This window comes from Vicia villosa, linkage group LG4, assembly GCF_029867415.1.
Source record: "Vicia villosa cultivar HV-30 ecotype Madison, WI linkage group LG4, Vvil1.0, whole genome shotgun sequence".
NCBI classification, from domain to species: Eukaryota; Viridiplantae; Streptophyta; class Magnoliopsida; order Fabales; family Fabaceae; genus Vicia; species Vicia villosa.
In genome coordinates this window covers 3579886-3607210 of record NC_081183.1, presented here as the reverse complement: position 1 = coordinate 3607210, position 27325 = coordinate 3579886, and the positions used below count along the sequence as shown (strand labels likewise).

The following is a 27325-nucleotide window of genomic DNA, read 5'->3' as shown; positions in this document are numbered from 1 at the left end:
CTCTACCAAATTAATTAAAAAAACTTATCAATCTTAGATTTCATTTGCACTTTGAATACTTGGTCATACCATCATGAATTAATTTAATCTAAGTTATGATTTTATCACTTTATACATATCATCACGTTGTAAAATTTTAAATAAAAAATAAAAACTTATAAAAAATGAAAAGGATCAATATCTTAAAAATGACTAGATTTAATTGAAAATCAAGTCTTGTTTTTGAACATTTAATTTAAATATTTTATACATTTTTATACTTTGATAATTGAATTGATCGAATCAATTCATATCCAAAAAAGAAGAAAAAGAATAGAAGAAAAGAGAAACACACGCAATCATCAATTTCCGATTCTATCTCAGAAAAAGGTAACAACTTGAATTCTCCCCCCTTCACAAACACAACCAATTTCTCCAATTTCATCATACCTTATTCAAAACTAATCAAAAAATTAAGTAACTTTGGGTTTCCTTAACCAAGTTACTTACGCACTTGTTGATTTTTTTTGTTATAATTTTCATTCGAATTTAGTTATTTGTTAAATTCTCGTGATTTGAAGCTACCCCATTTGCCAAAGTTGAAATTTTTACTCCGCATTTGTATGTGGGTCACTTGGGTTTGTTTTTGCTCTGTGCTACAACTTTGGGGGTATTTGTTTATAATTTGTTTGCTTTGTTTTTGAATCTTGATGAGTATTTGTTGTGTTTGTGTATGGTTTTTGAGATTGAAATAGTTAAATCACTGTTTTTGGTGAGCACCATTGTGTTTATTACATTTGAAACTTAGACTTGATGATATGATATTTATGTAAACCAGGTATCCTCTGCGCGCAATTGCGGGGAATAATACCCCGAATCTCGAGGGATCCTAATCGGCGATGAACTCTCCTCCTTAAGAGTTTTTATGCTGCTGCATTTCTAAGCTCAGGTTTGAACCTAGGATTTGCCATCTCATCTAGGTGCTCTTCAGTTCAAACACACATTCGATATGAAGTGTCGGCGTGTTTAATATCCTTATGCATGTTTTCTTTTGTGGGTTAATGGCAAATTGTCTATAGTAATTCCTAAATTTTGCATAACTCTTGGAGCTTTTCAGAATTTGTTAGAAATGTTTTTGGTTTATAAGTATGATCACTCTGCTCCAATTGTAGTGTAGTGTTGCTGTCGAATAGAAGCTATAGCGCTGCAGCTAGCAGAATTTTAACAGACCACTATTATTTCATGACACACAACCTAGCAGAATTTGAACAACCCATTATTTTGCGTGAATGACAACGTTGTAATGTCCATACTCAATATCTTCAGGAGTTTGATGGTTATCTATTTTTGAGGATTTATATCAATATATTGATGTGATTTCAATAGTGATGTGATTGACAACCTATGTAGCATTGACACCTCTGACTCTGACATTTTGATCAATTTCAATATATTCATTTTTTTAAATTATTACCGTTGTAATGTCCAGTGTCCGTGCTTCATAGTTGACAACATTGTGTTGGAGGAGTTGAGACATTTAATTTTGGATTAGGAGTTTGATGATGATCTAGTTTTGAGGATTCAAATTGACGCGATTCAATATTCATTTTGTTTATTACCTTACATTTATGTTTCAGGAAATGCAAGAGCTTTGACAAAAGCTGGATATTAGGTGTCTTGTTTTCCAACTTGACACGATAGTATAGTAGGGTAAAAACAGATGGCGGCAGCTGGAAAGACCAGAACTATGTTTGAAGGTTTGGTAAAAGACGGATCACTTAAATGGTTGCTTGGTAAGAAGACTTCTTTCGATGAAGAATTTGAGGAGATGGAAAATTCACCTTCTGCTGGGAAGAGTTTTATACGCGAGCTTTCTCCAGTTGCAAACCTAGTAGTTCGTAGATGTTCAAAGTAAGTGTATTTTTTGGTATCTTGTTCACTTGGCAACAATATTGCTTCATTATGAGTTTTCAAACTTTCACTCTTGTTGGATTTAGTTTGAATATTAGGTTGCTAAGAACCCTTAGCATTTCTTTTTTGTTTGATACACTGTCTCATGATATTTTGATTGGAAATTAAAGTAAATAAAAACAAACGATGCAGAATCCTTAAGACCTCTTCAAGTGATCTTCAGGAGAGCTTCAATCAAGAGGCATCTGATTCCATAAAGATTCCATCACGATATGCAAGGAACTTATTGGAGTATTGTTGTTTCAAAGCACTTTCATTGAGAGCGCAAATGTCTGGGCATCTACTTGATAAAAATTTCCGGCGCTTGACGTACGATATGATGTTAGCTTGGGAGGTTCCGGCTGCCGCTAGCCAACCTTTGATTAATGTATGTCTTTCAGAATACGAGTGAGATTTTTCTGAGTCTTTCCTGCTTCATTATTCAAGCCGTTTTGATATTATACCTATGCATTCTATCTATAGGTTTGTTTGTGATTTTTTTAGCAATACTAACGAGCCTCAATTTATTAGAAGGTTGACGAAGAAGTGTCTGTTGGATTAGAAGCTTTTTGTCGAATTGCTCCTGCAGTTCCCATCATTGCCAATGTCATCATTTGCGAAAATCTTTTTGAGGTGCTGAGTTCGTCAACTGGCGGTCGCCTTCTGTTCTCCGTCTATGACAAGTATCTCAACGGGATAGAAAAGTAATAACCTTTACCTTTAAATATGTCATTGCTTTTCCTTTTCTGGAATTCAGTAATAGTCTATGTATATAGTTATGATCAAACATTTATGTAATTCCTCTACCTTTAAATATTTTTATCTTTTCAGAGCAATTAAAAAAATGAAGAGCAATTCAGAGTCATCTCTCCTTTCTGCTATAAGACTGAATAGGTGTGAGAAGATTCTCGAGGTCGATGGAACAGTCACCACACAGCCAGTTCTTGAGCATGTAGGGATTTCCACCTGGCCTGGTAAGTGTAAAAATATGCATTTAAATACACATTTCTTAAACATTTGTTCCCATTATATATAATATAGACTTGATGACTATAATAAAGTGCAGTCACAGGACACGATAGTGAAACATACATGTTGATATTGATAATAATTTGAGAAAGTGGTTTTAATTGAGTGTAGCCACATGTGTTGGCGTGGTGTCAATCTCAGAAACCAACATGTGTTGATGCCAGAGTGTAAGATCTTATGTGCTAAGGATGCCTGAGAGTGCTATGATCAGAGAAAGATCGTTTTCATCGCGGGCATGGTCAAGATTAAACTTTTTGAAGCAAGATTGTAAAAGAAAATGTGTTTGGGCTTTTTTGGGCCTGTATTTTGATTTTCATGCGTTTTTGTATGTGTGTGTATATATATGTATGAAATTACCATTTTTCCCTTCGGTAGGATTTGACATGTCGTGCTAACGATCCAAGTTTTACGATCTTTCACAAGCTGACCAATCCTACTTAAGATCTCGTGCTTGACTATATTGGTTGTGCTACATATTGCTGATACAGTAAAAACATGCATTATCCATTCTTAAAGGCTTTAATGACTCTTTGTAACATGAATGCAGGAAGGTTAATCTTGACAGATCATGCACTTTATTTTGAAGAACTTCGCGTTGTATCGTATGACAAACCAAAAAGATATGATTTATCAGATGATCTAGACCAAGTTGTTAAACCCGAGTTAACTGGACCATGGGGTACTCGGCTTTTCGACAAAGCAGTATTCTATAGTTCAACTGCCTTGTAAGTAATTTGACAATTATTTTTTTCATAGATAATTGATAACTGCCGAAGTTTATCTTGCTATCTGAATTTTAAATTGTATTTCTCTTGTAGATCAGAACCGGCTGTACTAGAATTTCCTGAGCTTAAAGGTCATGCTCGTCGTGATTATTGGCTAGCTATCATCAGAGAGATTCTCTGTGTTCACAAATTGATAAGCAAGTACGAACTTAAAGGGGTCGCACGGGACGAAGCAATTTGGAAGGCTGTTTTAGGAATTTTGCGTTTGCAAGCAATCCAAGATATTGGTTCTTTGGGCCCTATAGAGAATAATTCGCTTCTCATGTTTAATTTGTGTGATCAGCTTCCAGGAGGAGACATGATATTAGAAACCCTTGTAAATATGTCGAACTCAAGGGAGTCGGATCGTGTGAGTGGTTCCAAACCTGAAAACGAAATGTCCGCTGTCTCGGTCTTGGACATGGTTTCAAACCTAGGATTCGTATTTGGAACAAGTTCAAACAACTCAAATGAGAGCAGAAGAATTGCTGTCGGTGAAGTAACTGTTGGAGAAATGACTTCATTGGAAAGAGTGGTTAAGGAAGCTAAGAACAATTATAAAAAAGTCGTATCCGCTCAGGCAACCGTTGACGGTGTTAAAGTTGATGGCATTGACACTAATTTGGCTGTCATGAAGGTACTAATTCGTTATCCATTTTAACCTTTTAGCCAAGCTCTTATGTGTTATTTCAAGTGATGTGACGCACATTAAGTTACTAATGAGCTCCTATGGCAGTCATCCACCACAACATGACCGTGCTTTACTGCCGATATTCTACATGATTGATTTCACTGTTCCTATTTATTCCAAATTCGGAATAGAAAACCCTGATTCCATGAATAATCTTATTTTGTGTCTAATAAGTGTCATTTTCTCTAATTTCAGGAACTACTTTATCCTCTAGACGAACTTAGGAAGTCTCTTCAATCTTTGGCATATTGGGATGATCCATTGAAGTCTTCTGGATTTTGTTTGTTCTTCGGTTACATTATCTGGAGGTAAAATTTCCGTAGACCGATCAATATTTTATATTGACCTGTTATTTGTTGAAATAAGGGAGAGAAAAAACACTTTCTATTGAAACTTTATTGTCATAAAATCAGATAAGTATTTTAAGGGTAACAATTATGGATGATAAGTAATTTAAGGAAAAAGAATTATTCTGATGTCTCATTTCTATCATTCTTGTTTGGATCCACAACTTTATTAAGCGCTTATGTTGCACTTACGATATAAGTGTTTATATATTAGTTATTTCTATAACAAGATAAAAAATGTCAAATATTTTCATATAAGCTGTTGTCACAAGTTATTCTTTAGAGCTTATGAAAATTAACTCAAAACAGCTTCCATACATGTCATGAGTACTTATATCAGTAGATAAGCTCAAATAAGCCATCCAAACATTGCCTTCTTTTGATAACTTAGATAATTTTATTATAAATTGCAGGGGTTGGCTTGGCTATGCAGCAGCACTATTGCTCGTGTTCCTTTCAATTTTTATGATACTTACCCAATATTTTAGTCAAGGTAGGCCTGTAACCGAAATCAAAGTAGTAGCTCCTCCACCAATGAATACAATGGAACAGCTTTTAGCTGTTCAAAATGCCGTCTCTCAAGCCGAACAGTTCATACAAGACGGTAACATATTTCTTCTCAAGATCCGCGGTTTGTTGTTCTCCATTTTCCCTCAGGTGTTCTCTCATTCCCCTACTCCGATCGTTACTTTTCTCCCGAAAGTATCATACATTTGTAATAATTGGTTTTTTTTAATATCAGGCGACAGAGAAGATGGCATTCGGTCTTCTATCAGCAGCGTTGATCTTGGCTTTCTTACCGTGTAAATACGTAGTTCTTCTCTTGTTCTTGGAGACATTTACGATGTTTTCACCTCCGAGAAAAGCTAGCACGGAGAAATGGGAGAGGAGATTGAGGGAATGGTGGTTCAGCATACCAGCCGCTCCTGTTAAACTCGAAAGAGATAAAGAGGACAAGAAGAGAAAGTGATGATGACGATCATGAAACCTTTGGTGGTGAAAGTTATGTACATGCTTGTGTCAAATACTTAGATTCTCTGCTGTAACATTGTCACACAGTTATACATCTCGACCGCTTGATCTTAAATCGATGATTGAATTAATTTATTGGCCGAGTAATATGAACCGACAATGTAATAAAAAAAATATGAACCGTCTGGTCTTAAATCAGTGGCCGAAATTTGTTACTGCACGAGACTGCGTGATATTCTTACCGCAGGGATTTCGGGTCACTTCTCTTATGTAGAGAAATGTAAAACTCAACAGTGGAAGCAAAGTCATAAGATAATGAAATGAATCTTGAGTAGAATTTCTTTGATATAATTTTTTTTTCTTGCTATAATCAATGTAACATGTAATAGTATATAAAGTTTAGTGCACCATTTTCAACCCAAAAAGCATGTGGAAATTCTCAAAAAAATAACAAAGAAATAGCAACATAGAAAGCCAAAACTTTCTTTATTATTCTGAATAACAAATCTATGAGCTTCACTAAAAAACTGAAATAACAAATCTCCTGAGAGGTACAACTTTTTGTCTACAACAAAAAAGTGATATTAATTCTTCAAAAAAGAAAATGAAGTTCTATCCTGGAAAACTAGAACTTTTATTGGCACAAAAAATTCAAACCAGAGAAAAACCTCAACTATAGTCCATAGTCACCAAACTCATTCATCCCTTCCAAGGTGTTAGAGTTTGGAAGAGAGGCTATCATGTTGTGAGAGAAAAATGAATCTGAGTAGTTCAATAACGGCGGACTCGAGTACAAGAACTCTGCCGAGTTCGATGCCAAGTAGTTTGTCACGTAAGGGTTGAACGGAGGCTCAAAAATTGGTGCCTCTGAGGCCATGAAACATTGATTTTCTCGATTTTCTCCAATGTTGTTACCATAAATGTTCTCGTCTGTGATCACAGATGACGATGCATCATTGTCTTCGTTTCTGAGGATGACGACTTTCTTTTGATCATTCTCTTTGTCTGCCACCATCATATTGCTCGTCACAGACTCTTGTTTCAGAGGCTGGTGTTGAGACGAAGGAACTATATTGTTCTCGTCGTCCTTTTCCTCTGAACGAGAGAGTCCGGTGAGCTTTTGCACCAATGCCATGAAGTCCTTAGGCTCCGTGTGGATAACACGCGGAGAATGCGTGTAGATTATTACAGGGTGACGATGTTGTTGTGGTGGTTTATTCGATGCCGCCATACTATTGATCATCGTCGATGACGTTGACGATGACGACGAAGATGATGAAGGCGGCGATGAAGATGGTTTTTTAATGAAATGAGAATCTCTATTGATTTTCAAATGTGGTGGTAACATTCCATTAACGTTGTTGTTGTGGTTGGATTTTGTGACGATTGGGGTGAGTTCTTTCTTAGCATGAAATTGTGAAGGACTCATGGTTTTTGATTATGAAAGAAATGTAACAAAATCACAACAATATAAACAAAAATGAAAATTAGGCATATGGTTATGAAGAATTATATATAAGGGTTTGCTTTAAACGGATTAACACAAACCTAAAAAAAAATTAGGAAAATAAATTTAAAAATAAAAACAAAAACGGTTTAGATTGTTATGATTTTGTGGAGGTGGTTAATTAAGGTAAAGATTTATTAGGGTGAATTTGTTACATGCATAGCAAAAATAAAATTTGTTAGGGGGAGAGTTTGTTATCCAATAGAGTTGTGACACGTAAGCAATATGAAAATGGGAAGAGGGTAGTTTGGGGATTTCATTGAGTGAGGATGAGTGTGCTGAATGTGTGCAAAGTGGTGATGTGTCCAAAGAAGCTAAAGAGGTGGATTAATTTAGCAGTGTTTAAGGATGTTTTGGTGTGGTTGCGCGTAATTTAAGGTTATTCAGAACTAGAAAAAACTAAATTCCTAGAATGTCGACTTTTATAACGTTACTGTAAAAAAAACTTAATACTTATTTTGATGAAGATAAACTTGCTAAAATTTAAAATTAAGATTAATAGTGTATTTATCTATTTAGTTACACGTCACACACTTGCTCTTTGTAAATATAGCTTTTTTTAATGATAAATATAGCTAACTAAATTTTCAGAAACAATATATATAGCTAAAATTTCAAAAACTAAATGTTTTGTCAAATAATAATTAGGATCCAAAAAATACACAATTGATGCAAAAATGTAAATAGTAATATGATAATTTAATTCATATAATTTTTACTCTATCATCTAATAATAATATACATGTTTTTTTTTTACAAGAACAAACTTAACTCATTTCATTAAACAAATGACAATCGATACATGTTATATAAGTGTTTGCACAAATTTTCACAAACAATTACCAATCTCTTATTAAAGTTAACTTACACAATTAGCTACAAAATTCTAGAATATAGTGCTAAGATTCAAAGTGGTTCAATTGTTTGAATCGGATAGAATTGGGTAAGAAATACATATATATCATATAAAAGTAAAGACAATTTGAAAAGCGAAATGCAAGACTGAAAATTAAAAAGTAAATTACTATGAAATCAAATTAGAATGCGTTCATACATTTTCAAAAATCACTCTTTTTCCTCTAAAACTAAATGTAAAATCTACTTATATAGACATTAAAAATAATTGCTACTAAACGTTCGACTAATCACAGCTTGTCACATATTAATTCCATACAAACTGCTATTTGACAACTTCTCTCACGTCTTTGACAATCTCTTGCAGAAAACTGCTCTTTCCAATGGCTAACTTAGACAATTTGATTAGGTCCCTAAATGATTTTTCTGCGGATTTCGACTAGCCTAACTAATCTTTCCAAACCAAATGCTCTTCGACACCTTCTATTTCGACTAATCATTCTTTCTCTTTGCCTTTTGATTTCAAAAACTCTTGCGTCTTTATTCATGCTTTCATGCCTTGGACGGAAATTCCTGGCAAATAATAAGTTATTTAAAATTTTCAGTCTGACTTGACAGAATACATTGTTGTCATTGGTTGAGAGTGTAAAATTAGTGCATATTTTTTTCAAGAATTGTATACTATAAATTAAGAGAAAAAAGAATATGCATTGACAGTGTAAAATACTTTTACACGACCAACCAATCAGATGTGACTGCGTCTATCCAGCCAAATCGCACATTAATTTTAAAATACTGATATGACGTGATTGCATGTTATAATTTTATTGGATGATGGTGTAAAAGGAATTTACATTGACATTGCACTACATTTAATCTCATAAATTAATTATACTCGCAGTATTTTTGAGAATATCTGATTTTTATTTTACTTATTTTTAAACTAATACTCTAAATTTTTTTATTGATTGATAATCAATAATAATTAAATTTTAGTTATAACTTATAATGTCAAAAACAATAATTTTGTGTTTATAAGATTTTTTGTTTTGTTTCTTTTAACAAAAAAATTCATATGACATTGATTAAAAGAAAAAAAATTGTATCAAATTTAGTATGATACCTCCTATAATTTTTTTTATCACAGATTCGTATAATAAAATTAACCTTTAATTGAAAGCACTGAAGGCCAAGAAGGCCAAAGCTCGACTAGTATAATAAATCAAGTTCGACAACTCCTCTTGACGAGTTTCTTTAGATTTGTTTGAGAAATAATAATACTATTCTTCATAGAAAACGGAAACACCCAAATCGTATCGAACCAGCACAAAAGTGCAGGAGGAAATCTGATCCGAGCCAATGCAAAATTCTGTGTGAGGCTTGACCTCTTTACATCCTTCGCTAGAAGTCGAGGCCGTTTTTGCGAGTGAGCTTTCTACTTATAAAGATCTCTAGGCCCGGGACTAAGATCCAGGGTCTCTCCTTTGTCGGCTCTTGGTGAATACAAAGCATCCTCTACCGTGGTCCGGGCAGAAGGATCCTTAATTTCCACCAACACCAATGTAGGTATTGTTGGAGGAGCTTTTTCACTAGGGAGCATTGATACATATTGTAAGACTAGGCATTTTTGTGAGAGACATACCACTTATTCACCAAAAACCTTAAGGTGATGGGTTAGTGGATTCTCCCACTTATAAATGCTCAAGTCCACCACATTCGTATCCAATGTGAGACTATTTCCTCACTTACTCACACTTGCATTATTATTCTAACATCCCTCTTATGTGTGAGTCCACAATGTTCCCCTCACACTTGTACTGTCTTTGACACCTTGCAACAGGAGACCATTTCCTAGGCTTTTCGATACAAGTGAGCCGGTCCTTTTCTCGAACCAAATACTCATGATATCATTTGTTGGTGGAGTTTCTCACTAGAGAGCATTGATTCATCGTGTAGGACTAGACATCTTTGAGAGAGACATATCACTTATTTATCCAAAATTTTAAAGTTTTGAGTAAATAAGTAGTGTGTCTCTCACAAAGATGCATAATCCTCAATTTTATATGGCGGCCTCGATATCGAAACTCTTTTTGTGGTTGGAATATTGGTAATGCCGACATATATCTGTTTATTTAACCTTATTATCCAACTACCATTAAGATGAAAGGTAAGCAACAATCTCTTCTTATACAGATCTTTAGTGGATGATTTATATTCCACTACGAAACAAGGGGTGTTCTTTCTTTAATAAAGAATCAATGGTTCAAAACATTTTATGGACAAATAATTCATATCCTAAGAAAATTTGTGGACACAACGTACTTATATTCTTTCTTAAATATGAAATTAGTGATTTAAAATCAATTAAGATGCAAATAGATTAAATTTTTTTATTAAAATCAATTGTGATATTGAATTAATAAAAAAAGACTAATAATGCTAATTGGCAGAAGTGAAAATATCATGATCAAATATAGAGGAAAGTAAAGAGTGTTTATAATAAATATTAGGGAAAAATATTCATTTTGGTCCCTTAACTAATTTTTAGTCCCTTAACTAATTTTTAGGTTCAAATTAATTCTTTAATTTTTTTCATGTCATTTTGCTTCTTTAACTTTTAAAACGTTTCATTAGTCATTTTTGTCTAATTAGAGAGTGATTTAGCGACTGATTTCAAAGTTTTTCTATCGCTAATTAGACAAAAAAACTAAAATGAAACATTTTGAAAGTTAAAGAACCAAGATGACACGAAAAAAAAAATTAAGAAATTAATCTGAACTCAATGATATAGTTAAGAGACTAAAATGAATATTTTGGTTAAAGATTAACATTATTTTCTATCTATATTGTAACAAATATTTGATCATTCCACTCTTCTTGTAAGAGTAGTGCTCATTATGCAAGTGGAATACTCTGCTCATTCCTGAAAAAATTGTGTGGATCAAATTTTGTCTTAATCTCTGCCAACCTTCTAAAGTTACCTTTAAAGTACTTGACCCCCCAAACACTTGCTTCTGAGTAGCTTGTTTTCCCATTATTCTTGTTGCTACCTAAATCAAGATCCTTATAGTTGAAATATGCACCTCTTGGAGAGTTTGAAACATAAGGAGTCATATATCTATAAACCCTTCTCATCCATTCTATATTCCTATTGGATTCTTCAACTCCACTCTTATCCCACTTAACCATATATTGTATATTGTACAAGTTTCCTTTTCTATGTGGAAAAGGGATTTCAGATTCTGATATTTCACTCATTCTTCCACCATAAGGTTCCATTATTAGTAATGCTAATGAGTCTTGTTCTTGAAGCATTCGCCAAATACCGACGAAACCGGTTTCTGGTATAGGTTTTGTTACATAATCAGATTTTGATTTGAATGAGCTTTTATAGTTTACAACTCTATTCAACAAAAGTTCTAAAGGATCTGATTGTTTGTATCCCGCGAAGTACAACGTCGATTGAATCCAACTCATTTCCATGCAGTCTTTTTCCTGTAACCCTAACTCATGAAAACTCTCATTCATTATAGTTATTAGCCTTTCTTTTCCTCCAAGGAATAGAGAGTTGAAAATTGCTTTCACTGTTTTTGAATTTGGACCATTGTTTTGAGCAACTACTCTAATGAAAAGATCTTCATCTAGTTTATCTCCTATGAATTGCCATCTATGAATGAGTTTTGTTACTTCTTGTACTTCTGATGTTATCTCAATGCTGAATGCTGTGACAAGAGATGGAACTTTAACTAACTTTATCTTCCATGCAAGAATGATTCCGAAACTAGTAGCACTTCCTCCTCTTATAGCCCAAAAAAGATCTTCTCCCATTGATTTTCGATCGTGGATTTTTCCATTTACATCGATTAAGTATGCGTCAATAACATTATCCGCTGCTAAACCGTGTTTACGGGACAAAGTTCCAAACCCTCCTCCACTTATGTGTCCGCCTATTCCAACGCTCGGACATGTCCCTGATCATTGGAAAAAAAAACTTAATTAAACACTTACTATATTAGGGTTTATGCAAAATTTATGTATCTACCTACTATAGCGCTTTTAAAGATTTTCTCGGACTTTTAAGAGGCCAAAAAAATAAACGTTCTTGAAGGCCTTATCTATCGTAATGTTATAAGTTTTTTTTTTCTTTCAAACTATTCTATAGAATATATGAAAATAAACTGAAAACGGTTTATGAACATGTCATAAAGTATTTTTATGAGTTCGGTCTAATAGTTTTATGAGTGTGTTATATATTATGCTAGGAGATAGTTTATAGTTAAATAAGTGAAGCTAATTACCTGCGGAGAATCCATGAACTTGACTTGCTTTAGAAATTTTGTAGTAAAGTTCGCCTAATGTTGCACCTGCCTGAACCCAAGCGGATTCATCGGGAAGATTAATATCGATCGAGCGGATGTTGACGAGATTGATCATGATAAAGGGTGTCTTACAAATATAAGACAACCCTTCATAATCATGGCCACCACTTATGACTCTAATTTGTAATCCAATATCTTTGCTACATAATATAGCTGCTTGAATTTCTGATTCATGAGAAGGTGTAACAATGAAAAGAGGCTTGTTTGATGAATTCAACCACCTTGGATTTTGTTCCAATGATTCCAACACTTTTGAAAACAATAAGGAAGATGGGTCAGTAATAATCATTGTTTTATTATTAACTCTGGTTAACATGCACTGCATGAAACTCTTGTTGAGTAAAGTAGAAGAAGCTGCATAAGAGATTGAAAGAGATAGAATCAGAAACACTGCAAGATTATTCATCACTTTTTTGTTTTTTTTTTTGTTCTCTCTACCTAGAGATGATTTGAGTTATGAATCATACTCTCTTTGATCTCTTATATATAATTTTAATGGAGAATATTTTGATTTTAAATATTAAAAAAATTGTAAATTTCATTTGACCCAAAAAAAGTGCAAATTTTAATGTAAGAAGTTTGACTTTTGAATTAGATTTTAAAAACTGTTTTTTAGTTTTTAAAAATTAGAAAAGGAAAAACCTTTTTGAAACCTTTCTTTTTAAAAACTTTTTCCAAAACCATTTTTAGTTTTATAGTTTTTAAATCTGAAAAACTAAAATAAGTTATAGATCTTTTGGTTTTCATTTTGAGAAAATGAATGATACTTACATTGTAAAATAGTTTTACACTCTCAATCAATTAAATTCGTGTATTCAATTAAATTATTTTTTTATTTAATGACACTTTCAATTTTACTTTTTATTTTTTTTCTTTTCCAAAAACTGTTCTAATAAAATAACACAAAAAACATAATTTTAATTAATGGCAATATGGTAATTACATGATTACAGTTATAATTTCTTTTTATTCTTTATATCAGTCATTTTATTCAATTTTTTCATTTTTTTTTGAGGCATACTGTTTCTTTTTCTTAAAATAATTTTGATTACTTTTTATTTTATTATTTACTCTTTAAATTTAAGATTAATTAATTTATACTTTTATAAATAAAATATTTTTTATTTTTAGCATTTTAAGAAAAATCTTCAAACAATAATTGCACAAACATTTCATGCTTTCTTTTTAGTAAAATAGTATATTTTTATTTTTTTAATTTAATGTTAAATAAATTTTTATCCCTATAAATATTTACGCAAATTAAAAATGACAGTATTTGATCAGCCAATATTTTTTGTTTAGTAACTTTATTATTCCAAATTTATTTAGTCAAACTAAATTAAATATTTATTTAAAAGTTTAATTATTAATTATATTAAAAACATTTTATATTTTATATTAATTACATTAAAAATATTCAGTCAAACTAAATGTGTATAGTTGAATATTTTATATTTCAATAAAAATATTATGAATTATGTTTTCTTTAATATACTAAATATATTTGAAAATTTAAGTTATTAAATAGGTTTTTAATTCTTTTACATTATTCTTGAAGAATTGTTGATATGAGTAAAACTTAATTTGTAGATAATATTAACAAATTTATCAACGTAACTAAATTTCATTGATTAGTTGTTAGGCAAGTTATCTACAACTCTTTAAAGATAATTTAGGTTTTGACCATTTAATAATTTTTAATTTTTAATTATAGATATTCGTGCCACACTAAGTTTTTGGGATTTGAATTTTTAATATAGGTGTTCGTGCCGCACTAAGTTTTTGGGATGTTCTTTGAAAGAAAATCTAATCTATATGGTTTTCTTCGGTGGTGCCCATCGGCTTAGAGACTTTTTATGGTTGACTCTTCTTTCCCGAACTACTCCTTTGTCTCTATCTAAACCTCGTTCATAAAAGAAATCATTTGTTCAAGCTCTTTAAAATGCGTGTGACATACCGATTTTTAGTTTTACCAAGCATGACCTCAAAGGTAATCATCTCTTGATCAAAATACCTAAAGAGGTTTGCATAACATGACTGAAACGCCGCAAGAATGATTTACATGGGAGAATGATCACATAATGTTCCATTAAAGGCATCAAAATTATGCGACAAACTCGTGAAATTATGAAGTCTAATCATTAATTGGAATTTAACTCCTTTGTCACTTGGCTATTTTCAATTTCATTCAAATTAAGGGTTGATTTAAAAAAAATAGAGTGTACGGGATATAAAATGTTAATCCTTTTCTCTTACATTTGTTTTCATGGACACCGGATTATAGACCTGAAAAATTTAAAGATTACACATGCTCAAGGATGGCTGATGATGCATAGTCTGTCCTTAGAGTATTGGAAACCAACTACTTTATTTGTAATTGTTTATGATATCGACACTCCTTTATCAATTGATGAGCTTACTAGAAAAAAATTGAGGGTATTTTACGCATGTTCAAATATACCTTAATATGTCAGATACTCTCCAAGATTGTATTTTAGTGGAAGGAGATGGTTATGTGTTTTTTGTTGAATTGAAATACAATAATTTACCTTTTTTTTGTGATAAATGTGTGTTGGTCAAATTATTGATAAATGGTTGAAGTTGAAATGTCATAATATTGAGAAGACTCTAATTAAATAACCTACAAGTTACACGCCTATACAGTCCAACAACCTATACTAGTTAATGCCAATGTGAAGGACATAGAGAATGATGAATATGTAAAAGTCATAATGAATGATGACTCTATAGATTTGAATAAGAAAGGATTCACACTCTTGAGATTGACATAGAGAAGGATGGCTATGTTGTGATCATTCTAGCAGAGATTGAGTTTAATGATAATTAGTAGCATTTTCACAATCAAGCTCTCTGAATGAAGAAGAAATAATGGTAGAGACTCATAATGATTTGAATAAGAATTTGGTGATTGATAAATAGTTAGTTGATGAATAGAAGAGAATAACCAAATCTTGATTCTATGTTTATGGAAAATAGTGGTAAGAATTCGGTGAGAGATCCATGTGATAGTTTGCATTTGGATAAGAAGAATAACATGTGGGGTGATGAAGATAATCCCTCTGATCTATATCAAGAAGAATTTAATTTGGTTTAAAAGGTAGAGGAATACATAAACCCACTCAACCTTCAATGGAAATCAACACCCGAGCAATATCGGATAAACACAACACCACTCAATAAAAACCATTTGTTGGAATTCTAGAGGAGTAGGAAACCTTTATACTTGGTCGGCTATTAAAAATCTTTGTGATCAACAAAAGTGAGACTTAATTTTTATTGTTAAACCAATGATTCCTTTGCTTATTTCCCTGTTGAAATTCTTAAACAAATCAGACTTAAGAAATTTGCATCAAAATTTAGGAAAAATAATTATTCAAATCTATGGGCTATTTGTGCAATAGATATGAATCACTTTGTGTTGAGTTTGTCTGAAAAACATGTAACCTTTTCTATAGAAGTGAATTAAAATAAATTCTTCATTACAACTATATATGCAAGTGACTCCCAAGTGATTCAAAGACAAATAAGGAATGAACTTACCAATCTTCAATAGGTCAATCTTGGCCCTTGGTGCATGATAAGTGATGTCCTCCAAAAAAATTCTAAAATGATGAGTTTCTTAGTTGGACCAATCAAAATGAAATTATGAATCTTGAAATTATTAGTAGTTATTACACTTGGAACAATGGGGGAAGTGGTTCTTACTCTGCTGTTAGTCATTACAGAACCATTTGTAATCAGAATTGGTTAGATAATTGGAACATAATAAATTTCTCCACTTTGATCAAGAATCACTCATAATATTAATCTATTCTTATCCAATGCGACAAAGGTAAGTTTGATTCGTTTATTCAAATTTTTAAAAGTTTGGACTCTGGAAGATAGTTGCAGACAACTAATTACTAATAAATGAATACCAGTGTGGTTGGTTGCCTTATGTTTGTTTTATCTGCTAAGTTGTGATCTCTTAAAACTATTCTCAAGAGGGAGAACAAAGTGACATTTGGAAATATTAATATTAAAATCACTCGAGCTATTGATAAAGTTAAGATGATACAAGGTTTGATGAAAGACACATAGGTTACAATGATAATCTTGGATTGGAGAAAAAATGCCCAACTTCTGTTAGATAAGACATTGCATATGTATAACCAGCTTTTAAGGAACACGGTAAGAGAACAGAGAGCCCCAACATGTCTTCTTCCATAGAGAAACAATTTCCCCATATGCAATTGCTCGATTCAACCGGATTTTCTCCTTGGAAAGTGTCAAAGGGCTCTGGAAGTTCTCCACTTGATGCAAAGTATTTTCAAATGACTACGAAACTTCCTCAAGGGTAAAACTCATACAGTCAATAACGGTCGGGCCAACAAACCATTCGGAGGACACAAGAACTCTAATTCCTTTTTAGCAAACCTAAAACTGCTTCAAACAACAGCCAGAGCTTGGTCCTTCATCACCATGGTCCTCACCAATTGAGCCACCTGGGCAAAGAGAGAACCGGAGAGCTTCAAGGGAAGCAAAGCATTCTCTATCCCAAAATAAGAGGTAGAAGCATTCTTTACTTCATATAGGTACCTATCCTGCTAAAGTTTTGAGCGTAGACGTTATTCGTCATTCGTTACTTTTAAAATGGTGTTCGTCAAACCAAAAAGCCTCATAGTGATTGGATGAACCAAGGGCCCAACCAAGTAAGAATAATCCTCAACCAAAGAAGGGGGTCGGTGATCCTCAATAGAACAAGATTACGATCTCGTTAGTAAGGGGCGGGAAGTTAGGCCCGAGACCTTCGATAAAGTCGGCAAGGCCTTTGCAGTAGCATCACTCCTGACCACCTGTATTCTCCGCCTTAGAAGCTGAAATTGCACTTCATTATCCATATATTCTGCATAGAGATATGAGTAAAGTAAATACATCAAAGATATAAAGATTATAAATACCAAAGTTTGAAGATCTTGTAGCTTAATAAATATCGTTTTTCTCTCTTCCCAAGAGCGAGCTCTTATTAACAACTGGACGTTAATAAGGTGATTTAATTATTTCTTTTCGACCTCATCTATAGGAACATTTTATCCCGTGTATCCCAGAATGTTGATAAACTTCATTAATGCTAGACGATGTGACGGATCTAGAAAGGGGTTGAATAGATCCCTTGTTTTACTTTTTGCGCTTTTTAATTTTTAGCGAAAGCTTCCCGGATTTTGAAATCATCTACAAACAATCCTTTATTGAAAAGACTAAATATGCTAAACTGAAGTGGTGAAAAATGAATCAGCACTTTGTTTTATCAATTGACTTACTTGTGTCACTTTAGAATTTATTACTACTAATGATCTATATCAGAGTAACAACAATAATTTGTGTGTGTGTAATTTTTTCAAACAATTGGAGTGAAAAATTCACCAAATTCTAACAACTCACACTAACATAAATTATGCTAAAAGAAAGTAAAGTGCGATAAAGAAAAAGTAACACACGATTTTTTTAGGCAGTTCCCCTTGTCGTCCTCGCGTAGGGTACGTTTGGCCCTGATTCTAAACTTAGAATTAGGATATATGATATTGAATTGCAAAGTGTTTACAAGAGAAGAAATGTTACCAATAACCAACTACAAATGCAGAAAATTGAAACAATATTCTTCTCTTCCCTTGATTCGAGCGGAACCAAGTGTGTCACCGATATTTGATAAACCTCTGTTTGTAGCTACCTTGTTGAGAAACCAATTGGCTTCTCAAACCCTCTGCTCGGCTGATTTAATCCCAAGATCGTGACCCCAATTCTTCCTTCTCTATCCTCTGGTTGTTGCTACCTTGTTGAGTAAACCCCGAATCCCAATTATCTTGGAGAATAAAACCCTAATATTTTATTCAAGAAAAACCCACAATCACTTAACCTGAACAAGATCGGAATCTTCAACTATCAAACATATCAACACACACTCCTCACCTTGATAAAAAAATTTGTTATGTGTAGTTGTCAATGGATGAGTGAGGTTGAAGATGATAAGAGCCTTGTGTATCTATTTCAATTTTCTTGTTGTTGACCAAATGAAATAACCAATCAAACTTATATATGTTATCTAAAGCCAAAGCATCAAGTGAAAAGAAAAAATCTAGTTTTCTGAGCGACAGGTCGACCTGAACAACTGAGGGGGTTGACCTGAGCATACCCGAGACAGCCAAAAGAAAAACTCAGCAAGCCATACGTCGACCTATGGGTCGACTTGAGCAAACTCATGCCTTTTTCAATTTACCATGCATCGACCTAAACAGGGTCATGCGTCGACGCGTGGTTTCTCAACTTGACTTCCAGAATGCATCGACCTATGGGTCGACCTGAGCATTCCCGAGGCTGCACCAAAACACCATGCGTCGACCTGAGCAATCCATAGGTCGACCTATGCACTTGAAACTTCCGAAAATGTCAATTTTGAGATCCTTCATGCTTCCTTCTTTGTCCTCTCGACTAGAATCACTTCCAAACTCGAAGGACACGTTTTGACATCATTGAAACACATTATTGTCCTCACAATTAACCCGTCCTTCTAGTATTTAGCCTCATTGGGAAGATCCATTTCCCTATACTTGGAGAACAGATAAGCCAATCTGTCATCCCCTCCGCCGCTCGATTTCAAAAACTGCAACATGATCTTCAGGGCAGATATGGTTTATCAAAAAGAGTTGGTCCTCAAATGAGTGAAGCTCCGAAATTAGTGGCTCAAAGCCATGAATAGTTGGTTCTAGGTAGATTAATTCTCCACCCCTCATCCAAGTCGTCAGGTCGCGAAAGAACTTGAATATATGAAAGAATAGGATCACAAAAGGTTCTCCATTCAAATGTTCACATTGATACTGGTGGGCTTTCATGTATGTCTAACATGTAGGATGAAGTTGTAAAGGAGCCACAACCAAATGTTTTAGAACCTATATCTCAAAGACAATGAATGGAAGACGAAAGCCCATGGTGGAGATAATGCATTCATAAAGAGGAATGGCACAAATGTCATGCTTGTCACATTTTATTTAGTCTTTAAAAGGACTCAAGGTTCCCCAATTGAAAGACGTACCAACTTATGTTAAAGTATCATCAAAACCACCTGCTTTAGAAAAGGCAAGAAGATGAAGCGTCCTTCTGGGAATTGTGAACACTTTTCTTTGATTTCTTGCTCATATCGCACTAACTTTATAGTTGCAGGAAAATTAAACTCAAGAAGAAAGTAACTGCTAGACTTGAAATATGACTCCGAAGAAAATGACACTTATCATTCTAAAGGAGACTATATTCTAGCATGCAAAGTGGCTTCACCAAACACGTATAATCACTCGCATACAACACTCAAGAGTTTCAATACTCAAAACTGTAATGATGATTCCTCCGAAAAGACGTTGAAATGGGGTGCATTGAATGCACAATTCCCTAAAGCAACTGAAACGCTTCTCCTATATTTGTTTAAAAGTGATTAAAGGGTAATCGATATCTAAGGTTGCAGTATCAAGTCCGCTCCTACCTATTCACCAGCAAGGGCTTATGGCAACTATTTTGGGCCGACTACATACACTTCAGCCAACCACCAGAAAAGGGTCCCACTCATTCCCACTCTTCATAACACTCGAAGATTATTCTTTTAATGATCACAAGAGATCTTAACTACATGTGTATCCAACGATTCTCTAGATTTCACGTCTTACAAATAGCTAGTTCGTTATATATATATATATATATATATATATATATATATATATATATATATATATATATATATATATATATATATATATATATATATATATATATATATATATATATATATATATAGGGCATATCATATGAGAATGTCCTTTTTAGATGAGAATGTGAGAATGAATCTGAACCGTTAGATTTTTAAATAAATGGTGAAGATTATTTGTGAATTTTTCTCTCTCTCCTACATCATCTCTCTCTCTCTCTCTCTCTCTCTCTCTCTCTCTCTCTCTCTCTCATACTGACTTGAGCGTTGAAGTGTTAATCTTACAAGTTCTCTCATTCTTCCGTATCAGAAGCTGCGATCCCCCATCACAATTATTTTTCTTCTCATTTCTAGCTCCAGGACAAAACAAATATAATAACAATTATTATATTATTAAATTAATTTAATTTATCAATAAGAAAATTCTAAACAAATCTCTCATAAAAAAAACTTGTTCATACTAAGATTAAGAAAGATTTGACATGTTTTACATTTGAGTATTTGTGAGCCTCATATATATCATATGAAAGTGGGAAACTAAGAAGATTAACAAAACTGTTGAATGTGCAGCAGCTGTCATGCCCCATGTACCGACCAGTGCACTCAAAACATTCTATATTTGACTTTGTCAACTCTTCTAATGTAGTGTTTGGTTATACACCTTTCATGAAGGAAACGTGTGGCAAATGAGCTTTACAGTATTATGGTATGTGGATACTTTAAAGCCTAAGCTGTTTACAATTAATTAAAGTGATATCTTCTACGTGGTTCACCCATTTTCTAATCCACTATATTTATTATAAGGTGTGAAATATGTGTTGTATTGTTGTTGATCAATAATCAAGTCGGCCAAATAGTATACATAGAAGAAATAATATTTGAAATTGTAATGCCAAATATGATGTCACATGATTGTATTATTTTTTAGTTACATGTGAAATAAAAGAACATTGATTCTTATAACATTAGCTAATAATGTTAGAGAAAGATAATACAATTGTTCATGCATCATCATAAGAGCAGGAGAATATTCGATTTACCAAATGATCCATAGATATATGTGATGCTGGAAAAAAAAAAAAATAACTAAAGTAATTGTAGATGTAGTCGCTTCATGTGTTCTTTAAAAGATAATTTTATTTTATTTATTGTACATCACAATTTCATATAACCATCTATGTCGATAACTATATTTTGTTAATGTTTATCAAATTCACTCTATTAACTAGCTTCATGAAAGATATTAGGAATATTCAGAAAGAAGAATGATTAGAAATTGTGAAAGAGAAATAATTATTTTATGGATCTTGCTAACCAGCGCCTCAAGGCAATAGGCTAAACATTCTAAAAAGAAATATTTTATAAAAAATTTAATATTTCAGTTTTTAAGACATTAAATACGCAGATTATATCAAGATAAATTTATTATTTTAAAGTCTTAATCATTATCCTGAAAGTATTGATTAGCATTTCTCTTTTTTATTGATGAAAATTCAAACAACAATAACACTCTTGGGTGTAACCATAGAGGAAGAAAACATAATGCTCCTATGGTAGAAAAGTAAAAAAGCTTTTCTAGGAGAAGTACCCACTGGCGGGTCTAGAAAAAGAGGAGAGAGTTGTCAATTATTCCACACTGATTTCTATACCTCCTTTATATCTAATCAATTGTATGTTTGGATTTCTCTCTCTTGCATTGCGCCTCACTCCCGCAACTTCCTCCATTTCCTTTGCCTCCTCATGATATGCTGACTCACGAGGACAAACTTAGTCGAAAGAGACTTATTAAAAATTTAACACTTGCTGCAAGTGGTTGCTTCGACACCATAACAAAAATTATTTATCACCATTGTGGAGAAAATTGTTGTTGGACTTAGACTTCACACAAGAAGGGGTAAATTGTGCGATTTAGAAAAAACGTCACTTTAAAATTTTTTTGGAGTTAAAATCAAAATTCAAACACATTATGCACCAGAAAGTAAATGACACAAAATAAATGATAAAAATAAAGAGCTTAAGGATAGATGAAGAACACCAAGAATTATAGAGGTTCAGTAAAAAAATAAATAGACCTAATCCTCTCCTCAAGAATTGATTTTGAGAGTTAACAATAATACTTTGAGAGATTTTAGTAGGAAAGACTCACGAATCCCCTTATACAATGAAATGATGGTTGATCTTCAGCCAAATAATACAAGACGAAGAATGTGGGTGTTTGCGTTTTTTCCTTAAAATATTCTTGAGAGTGAAGCGGCCAATATTCATCCTAACGGTGGATTAAAGCGGTAAGTCTTCTTTCCGCGAACAAGAATCATGGATATGTAAGTCTTCAAGCTTCCTTAGACCTTGAGCTCAAAACCTTGATTTTATGGGATAACCAAAAACCTATGAGAATTTAACACCGGGTTGATCTCGAATCTGTCAAGCTTTTAATATCGGGCTGAGCTTCAACCTATCTTGGTTTTAATACTGGATTGACCAAGAACCAATGAAGATTCTAATAACAAGCTAACCTTTAACCTATCCTAGGCTTTGATCACACCATCCACATACCAAAGCTTTTATCGGGTTTAGCTTTTAATCACAAATAATCCCTAACTAGACTGTATTCAACCAAGGTGTATACAAAAGATTCCCTTGATGAATTTTATAATCATACCCTTTTTAAAATTACAAAAGTATCCTTACTCACAAAATGACTTTTCTCACAAAAGCACTTAGACTAAAATCTTTGTGAAAGAGATTTAAAAATAAAACTTTATAGAGAGAGAGAGTTGTGTCAAAACACAGATCTAAATAATTTGAAATGAGAAAAAAGGCTCTATTTATAGGTTCGAGGTTGGCTCAAAAAGGAATTTTAAAATCTTGCGCTTCAAGACAATCTAATTGATTAGAGCATATTCATAATGGATTAGATGGTTAAAATAATCGCTCGTAAGTTCTCTAAAAGGAAGTTAATGATATCTAGTTATTGCTCAGAATCAAGGCGCTTTCAAAACAGTTTGGGCCTCAAGTTTTCTCATTTTTAACCGATTAAACAAATGCTCTAATCGATTAGAAAAGTCCAAAACTCGCCTATGGCTATTTTGACCGCTCCTAATTTATCTGGCATAACTTCTAGATGGTTTTCAATATATTTTCTTATGGGAAAGTATTTTTGAAGAAGCTTTATTGTGTGTGTGTGTGTGTGCGCGCGCTTTAGCCTTGCGCTTTTACAATAGAGCCCTTTTGTTTCACAAATGTTCACTCACTTATTAAGTTTATGATTAACCTAAGTACTTCATGTTCTTGCCAAATGCTTTCTCTTTTGTGGACATTTGCTTGAGTAGGTTGAGACGAGGCTTTAGTTGTTTCCCTTATTTTCCATCATCAGATAGTCAAGTCCATCAAAGCTTTAACGATTAGGTATGTATCTTTATTTGTTTATCCGTATATGCTTAACTTATCATAAGATCACAATTGTCATTATAGTTGTCATCATCAAAAGTAGATGTCTTTGTTAAAAGCATATTACCTGCAAAACAAGGTTTACCAAAGATTTCCTTATGGTTGGTTGTCCATGGTAACAAAAGTTGTAATAAAAAGTGCGATACTTCACCTCAGGGCTAAGGTTTATGGTGAAAAATTGGATAGCGCGCTACATTTCACCACAGTTAGAACTTCTAAGCGTGGTGAAATGTCAGTCATCCCACTTTTACCCACAGTTAGAAGTTTCAAACATGGTTATAAGTCAGACAAGCCAACTTTTCCCAAAGGTTAGGAGTTCTAATAGGGTGAAAATTTCAGTCAGCCCAAATTTTCATGTTTATCTCATGTTTTGGCTGACAACATTGAGAACTCCCATCATAAAATAGAATATTAAATATTTCTAACACAAGAACTAGAACAACAAGATTCTCTTGTTGTCTATGCTTTATTATTTATTAACTTATCATTGTGATTTTGGAAAGTAGACCTATAGTTGATCAAGATGACTATCCTATAAATAAAAGATGAAATAATGGGCACACAATTGAGAAAAGTGGAATCATCCTACATGATGGTCATTTTGTTCCTCTTAACCTGTGTTTACTGTTGAAATATGAAGCACACATAAACATGGAATGATGCAATCAAAGTACTTCAATACAATACTTATTCAAGTATATAAAAAAAATTCTGATAGAATTTCAACTGTTATTGTACCTTCAAAAACAACTACAAGGAGTGACAAAAACAACATTGATGAAATCAAACAATATCTAGATTGTAGGTATATTTCCCTAAGTGAAGCATGTTAGAGAATATTCTCATATTCAATCTATGGGAGGAAGCCTGTTGTATAGAGATTGCTTTTTCATATGGAAGGAGAAAATTCAGTGTACTATCAAGATTATGAGAAAATTGGAATTATCTTACTAAAACAAAGTGTTTTGAAATCCATGTTTACATTTTGGTTTGAAGCAAACAAAATCGATGAAGATGCAAAATTACTAACTTATGGGCAATTTGTTTCAAATTTTGTTTATGTCAAGCAAAGTAGATCCTAGAAAGCATGCAAAAGAGGATATATCATTGATCGTCTTATTTGGGCTTCACAAAGTACATGAGAGTTATATTATTTAAGGAAGATGTTAACTATGAAGAAAAGACCCATTAGTTATAATGACATTAAGAAAGTGGGTGGTTATCAACATAAAATCACTTGGGGGTGCATGTTTTTCCATGTGATTTTTACATGATGACCGAGAGTTTATTGAAACAATCAAATATGCACATGTATGGGGTTTTGGTATTTATTTAAAAAGTTAGTTGTCACTATATATGTTGTTATCTGCATCAATGAATAGGCTTAAGCATGTTTGACATAATTCATGAAAGTACTTATCTGATGATATTCTTTATGAGCAACACTGATTAGCTAAAAAACCAAGTAAATTTAATATTAATATTGTTGTTGTAAATGTTATGTAATTACACGATACTAAAATTTACTAAAACAATTTCACTTATTTATTCCTATTAGGCTTACTACCCACCAATGTAAAAAAAAACAATAACTCACACTCATGGCAATAGAGTCGCAATTACAAAATAATCGTAGGAGTTTGAAAGATTTCAAGTCAATGTCATTTTCAAAGGATTATGTCCTTCATTTTCTTGAAAATATATTAATTTATGATGAAAGGCAATATGAATTGGTTGCACAAAAAACTTTATCTCAACGATTAGCTAACTCTCTTATATATGAGAAATTATATTAATGTTTAATAACTAAATGCATAATGACTTTATGTATATTTGTTAATTTGCTAATAATATATTTATTTTTTTCAATTTGTTCTTTAGATGAGCAAAGACTTGTTTTTAGTGAAATCATACAAGTTATTCAAACAAAATAAGGATGTGTGCTTTTTTTGTATGGCTTTGGAGGAACAGCTAAAACATTCATGTAGAACACCCTTTCTGCTGCAATTAGCTCAAAAAGAAAAATTAATTTAATTTTTCCATCCAACAGAATTGCAAGTTTATTGTTACCAGGAGGTAGAATAACTCATTCTAAATTCAAGATTCTAGTTCCGACTACTAAAACTTCTATTTGTAATATAGACAAGAAATTAGAACTTATCGAGTTGCTGATGTTAACAAATCCAATCATTTGCAATGAAGCTCCCATGACACATAAATTTTGCTCTTAAGCACTTGACTAAAGTTTGAAACATATCATGAATGGCAACAAGAATGCATCAAAGAAGATATTTGAAAGAAAAGTTGTTGTTATTGGAGGTGATTTTAGACAGGTTCTCTTATACATTGAGGTAATAGAGTTGATATTGTTCATTCAACAATGAATGCTTCATATATTTGGGATAATTAAAAATTATTGAGGCTTTAAAAGAAGATGTGCTTACAAAGTGGTTCAACATCATCGTCAAGCGATGGAATCAAAAATAATTCAGAATGGATACTAAAAATTGGTGATGGAAAAATATCAGAGTAAAATGATAGTGTGTTGATATTACAATTCCAAAATAGTTTTTAATATCTTATTTTATTGACCCAATTAAAGTCATTGTTACAATTACATATCTTTATTTGGTTAACAACTACAAAAACTGTAATTATCTTCAAAATAAGACAATTTTAGCTGTAACTATTGAGGTTATAGATGATATAAATGATTATGTCACAAAAATTATATCAGGTACAATATATCTTTTTCGTATAATACTTTTAGATACTTTAATTACAAAAATCTCGGTTTTGGTAAACATATTTTTTTTTAGAAGAAAAGGAATATTTAAGTTGTGATTCAATTGACAAATTTGAAGTTAATGAGTTTGATGCTTATGAACATTTAACTTCTGAACTTTTGAATTATTTGAAATCATTTAGATTGTTAAATGATTTCATCAAGTTGAAATTGGGAACATCTATTATGTTGTTGTGGAATTTGGACAATATGAGAGGTTATGCAACAGTACAAGGCTGACAGTTATTAAACTTGCTAATCATGTCATTGAAGATAAAATCATTTCAGAAAATAATATTGGAAATTCCATTTATATTTCAAGGATGTCTATGTCTCTTTCCCAATCACCATGACCTTTCAAGTTGGTAAGAAGACTATTTTCAATTATAGTCTCCTTTGAAATGATCATTAACAAGTCTCAAAGACAACCATTAAACTATGTTAAATTTAGGCAAATGACAGTGGGGAGAGACAGAGGTAGGTTTAAGCAATACCAACTTCACCCTCGCCTCCCAGAACCAGCCTTGCTCATGCCCTAAGACCCGGTAGGGGTCAATAATTAGTCTCCCGTCCCTATCCCGCCTCACCTTATAAATTGTAACTTTTTAAAAATACACATTTTTTCAATAGCAATAAAAATTAATTAAACTAAATAATTAATTATTTTAAGAATAATCATAATGCTGGATTATTTTTATTTAATTTTTATTTTAAAAAATAATTCTAATAAATATGATATTTTAACAATAAAAAAGTGTAAATGAATAATAAAATTATTAAAAATAAGAGAAATAAATTAAATTTACTAGCATCCCCCGTCTTCGTCCCTGTAATTAAAAATCGGATAAATCGGATTTTTCTTGTATCCCCATC

General features: G+C 32.6%; 3 protein-coding genes across 6 annotated transcripts; 1 reads left to right on the top strand and 2 right to left on the bottom strand.

Moving 5' to 3' along the window:
- Positions 1-217: 217 nt before the first annotated feature.
- Positions 218-6069, top strand: LOC131594345 (uncharacterized). 4 transcript variants are annotated; one of them, XM_058866450.1, is made up of 11 exons: positions 218-369; positions 818-928; positions 1617-1890; positions 2083-2317; positions 2464-2633; positions 2761-2903; positions 3506-3683; positions 3777-4359; positions 4609-4721; positions 5174-5417; positions 5503-6069. In XM_058866450.1, exons 3-11 carry the CDS (start codon positions 1700-1702, stop codon positions 5728-5730), a joined length of 2085 nt encoding a protein of 694 aa, XP_058722433.1. In that variant the 5' UTR covers positions 218-369; positions 818-928; positions 1617-1699; the 3' UTR covers positions 5731-6069. The 4 variants fall into 4 exon arrangements, with proteins under 4 accessions (XP_058722433.1, XP_058722430.1, XP_058722432.1 ...); XM_058866447.1 differs by having other exon boundaries at positions 2461-2633; XM_058866449.1 differs by having other exon boundaries at positions 818-959; positions 2461-2633.
- An 86-nt stretch (positions 6070-6155) lies between these two features.
- On the bottom strand, positions 6156-7176 carry LOC131594347 (VQ motif-containing protein 20-like). The gene has a single exon (XM_058866451.1). The coding sequence runs from the start codon at positions 7159-7161 to the stop codon at positions 6406-6408; it is 756 nt and encodes a 251-aa protein (XP_058722434.1). The 5' UTR covers positions 7162-7176; the 3' UTR covers positions 6156-6405.
- Positions 7177-10892: 3716 nt separating this feature from the next.
- Positions 10893-12900, bottom strand: LOC131598723 (berberine bridge enzyme-like 22). The gene is made up of 2 exons (XM_058871308.1): positions 12393-12900; positions 10893-12065 (listed from the first exon to the last, which is right to left on the bottom strand). The coding sequence occupies exons 1-2, from the start codon at positions 12877-12879 to the stop codon at positions 10990-10992; spliced, it is 1563 nt and encodes a 520-aa protein (XP_058727291.1). The 5' UTR covers positions 12880-12900; the 3' UTR covers positions 10893-10989.
- Between the last annotated feature and the right edge of the window lie 14425 nt (positions 12901-27325).

Excerpts from the sequence above, each read along its gene's own strand:
- LOC131598723 (XM_058871308.1), bottom strand. The coding sequence starts at position 12,879 with ATGAATAATCTTGCAGTGTTTCTGATTCTATCTCTTTCAATCTCTTAT. Across the intron at positions 12,066-12,392 it reads AGTTCATGGATTCTCCGCAG|GGACATGTCCGAGCGTTGGA; the intron begins GTAATTAGCTTC and ends TCCAATGATCAG.
- LOC131594345 (XM_058866447.1), top strand. The coding sequence starts at position 1,700 with ATGGCGGCAGCTGGAAAGACCAGAACTATGTTTGAAGGTTTGGTAAAA. Across the intron at positions 4,722-5,173 it reads TTCGGTTACATTATCTGGAG|GGGTTGGCTTGGCTATGCAG; the intron begins GTAAAATTTCCG and ends TATAAATTGCAG. Across the intron at positions 5,418-5,502 it reads TGTTCTCCATTTTCCCTCAG|GCGACAGAGAAGATGGCATT; the intron begins GTGTTCTCTCAT and ends TTTTAATATCAG.
- LOC131594347 (XM_058866451.1), bottom strand. The coding sequence starts at position 7,161 with ATGAGTCCTTCACAATTTCATGCTAAGAAAGAACTCACCCCAATCGTC.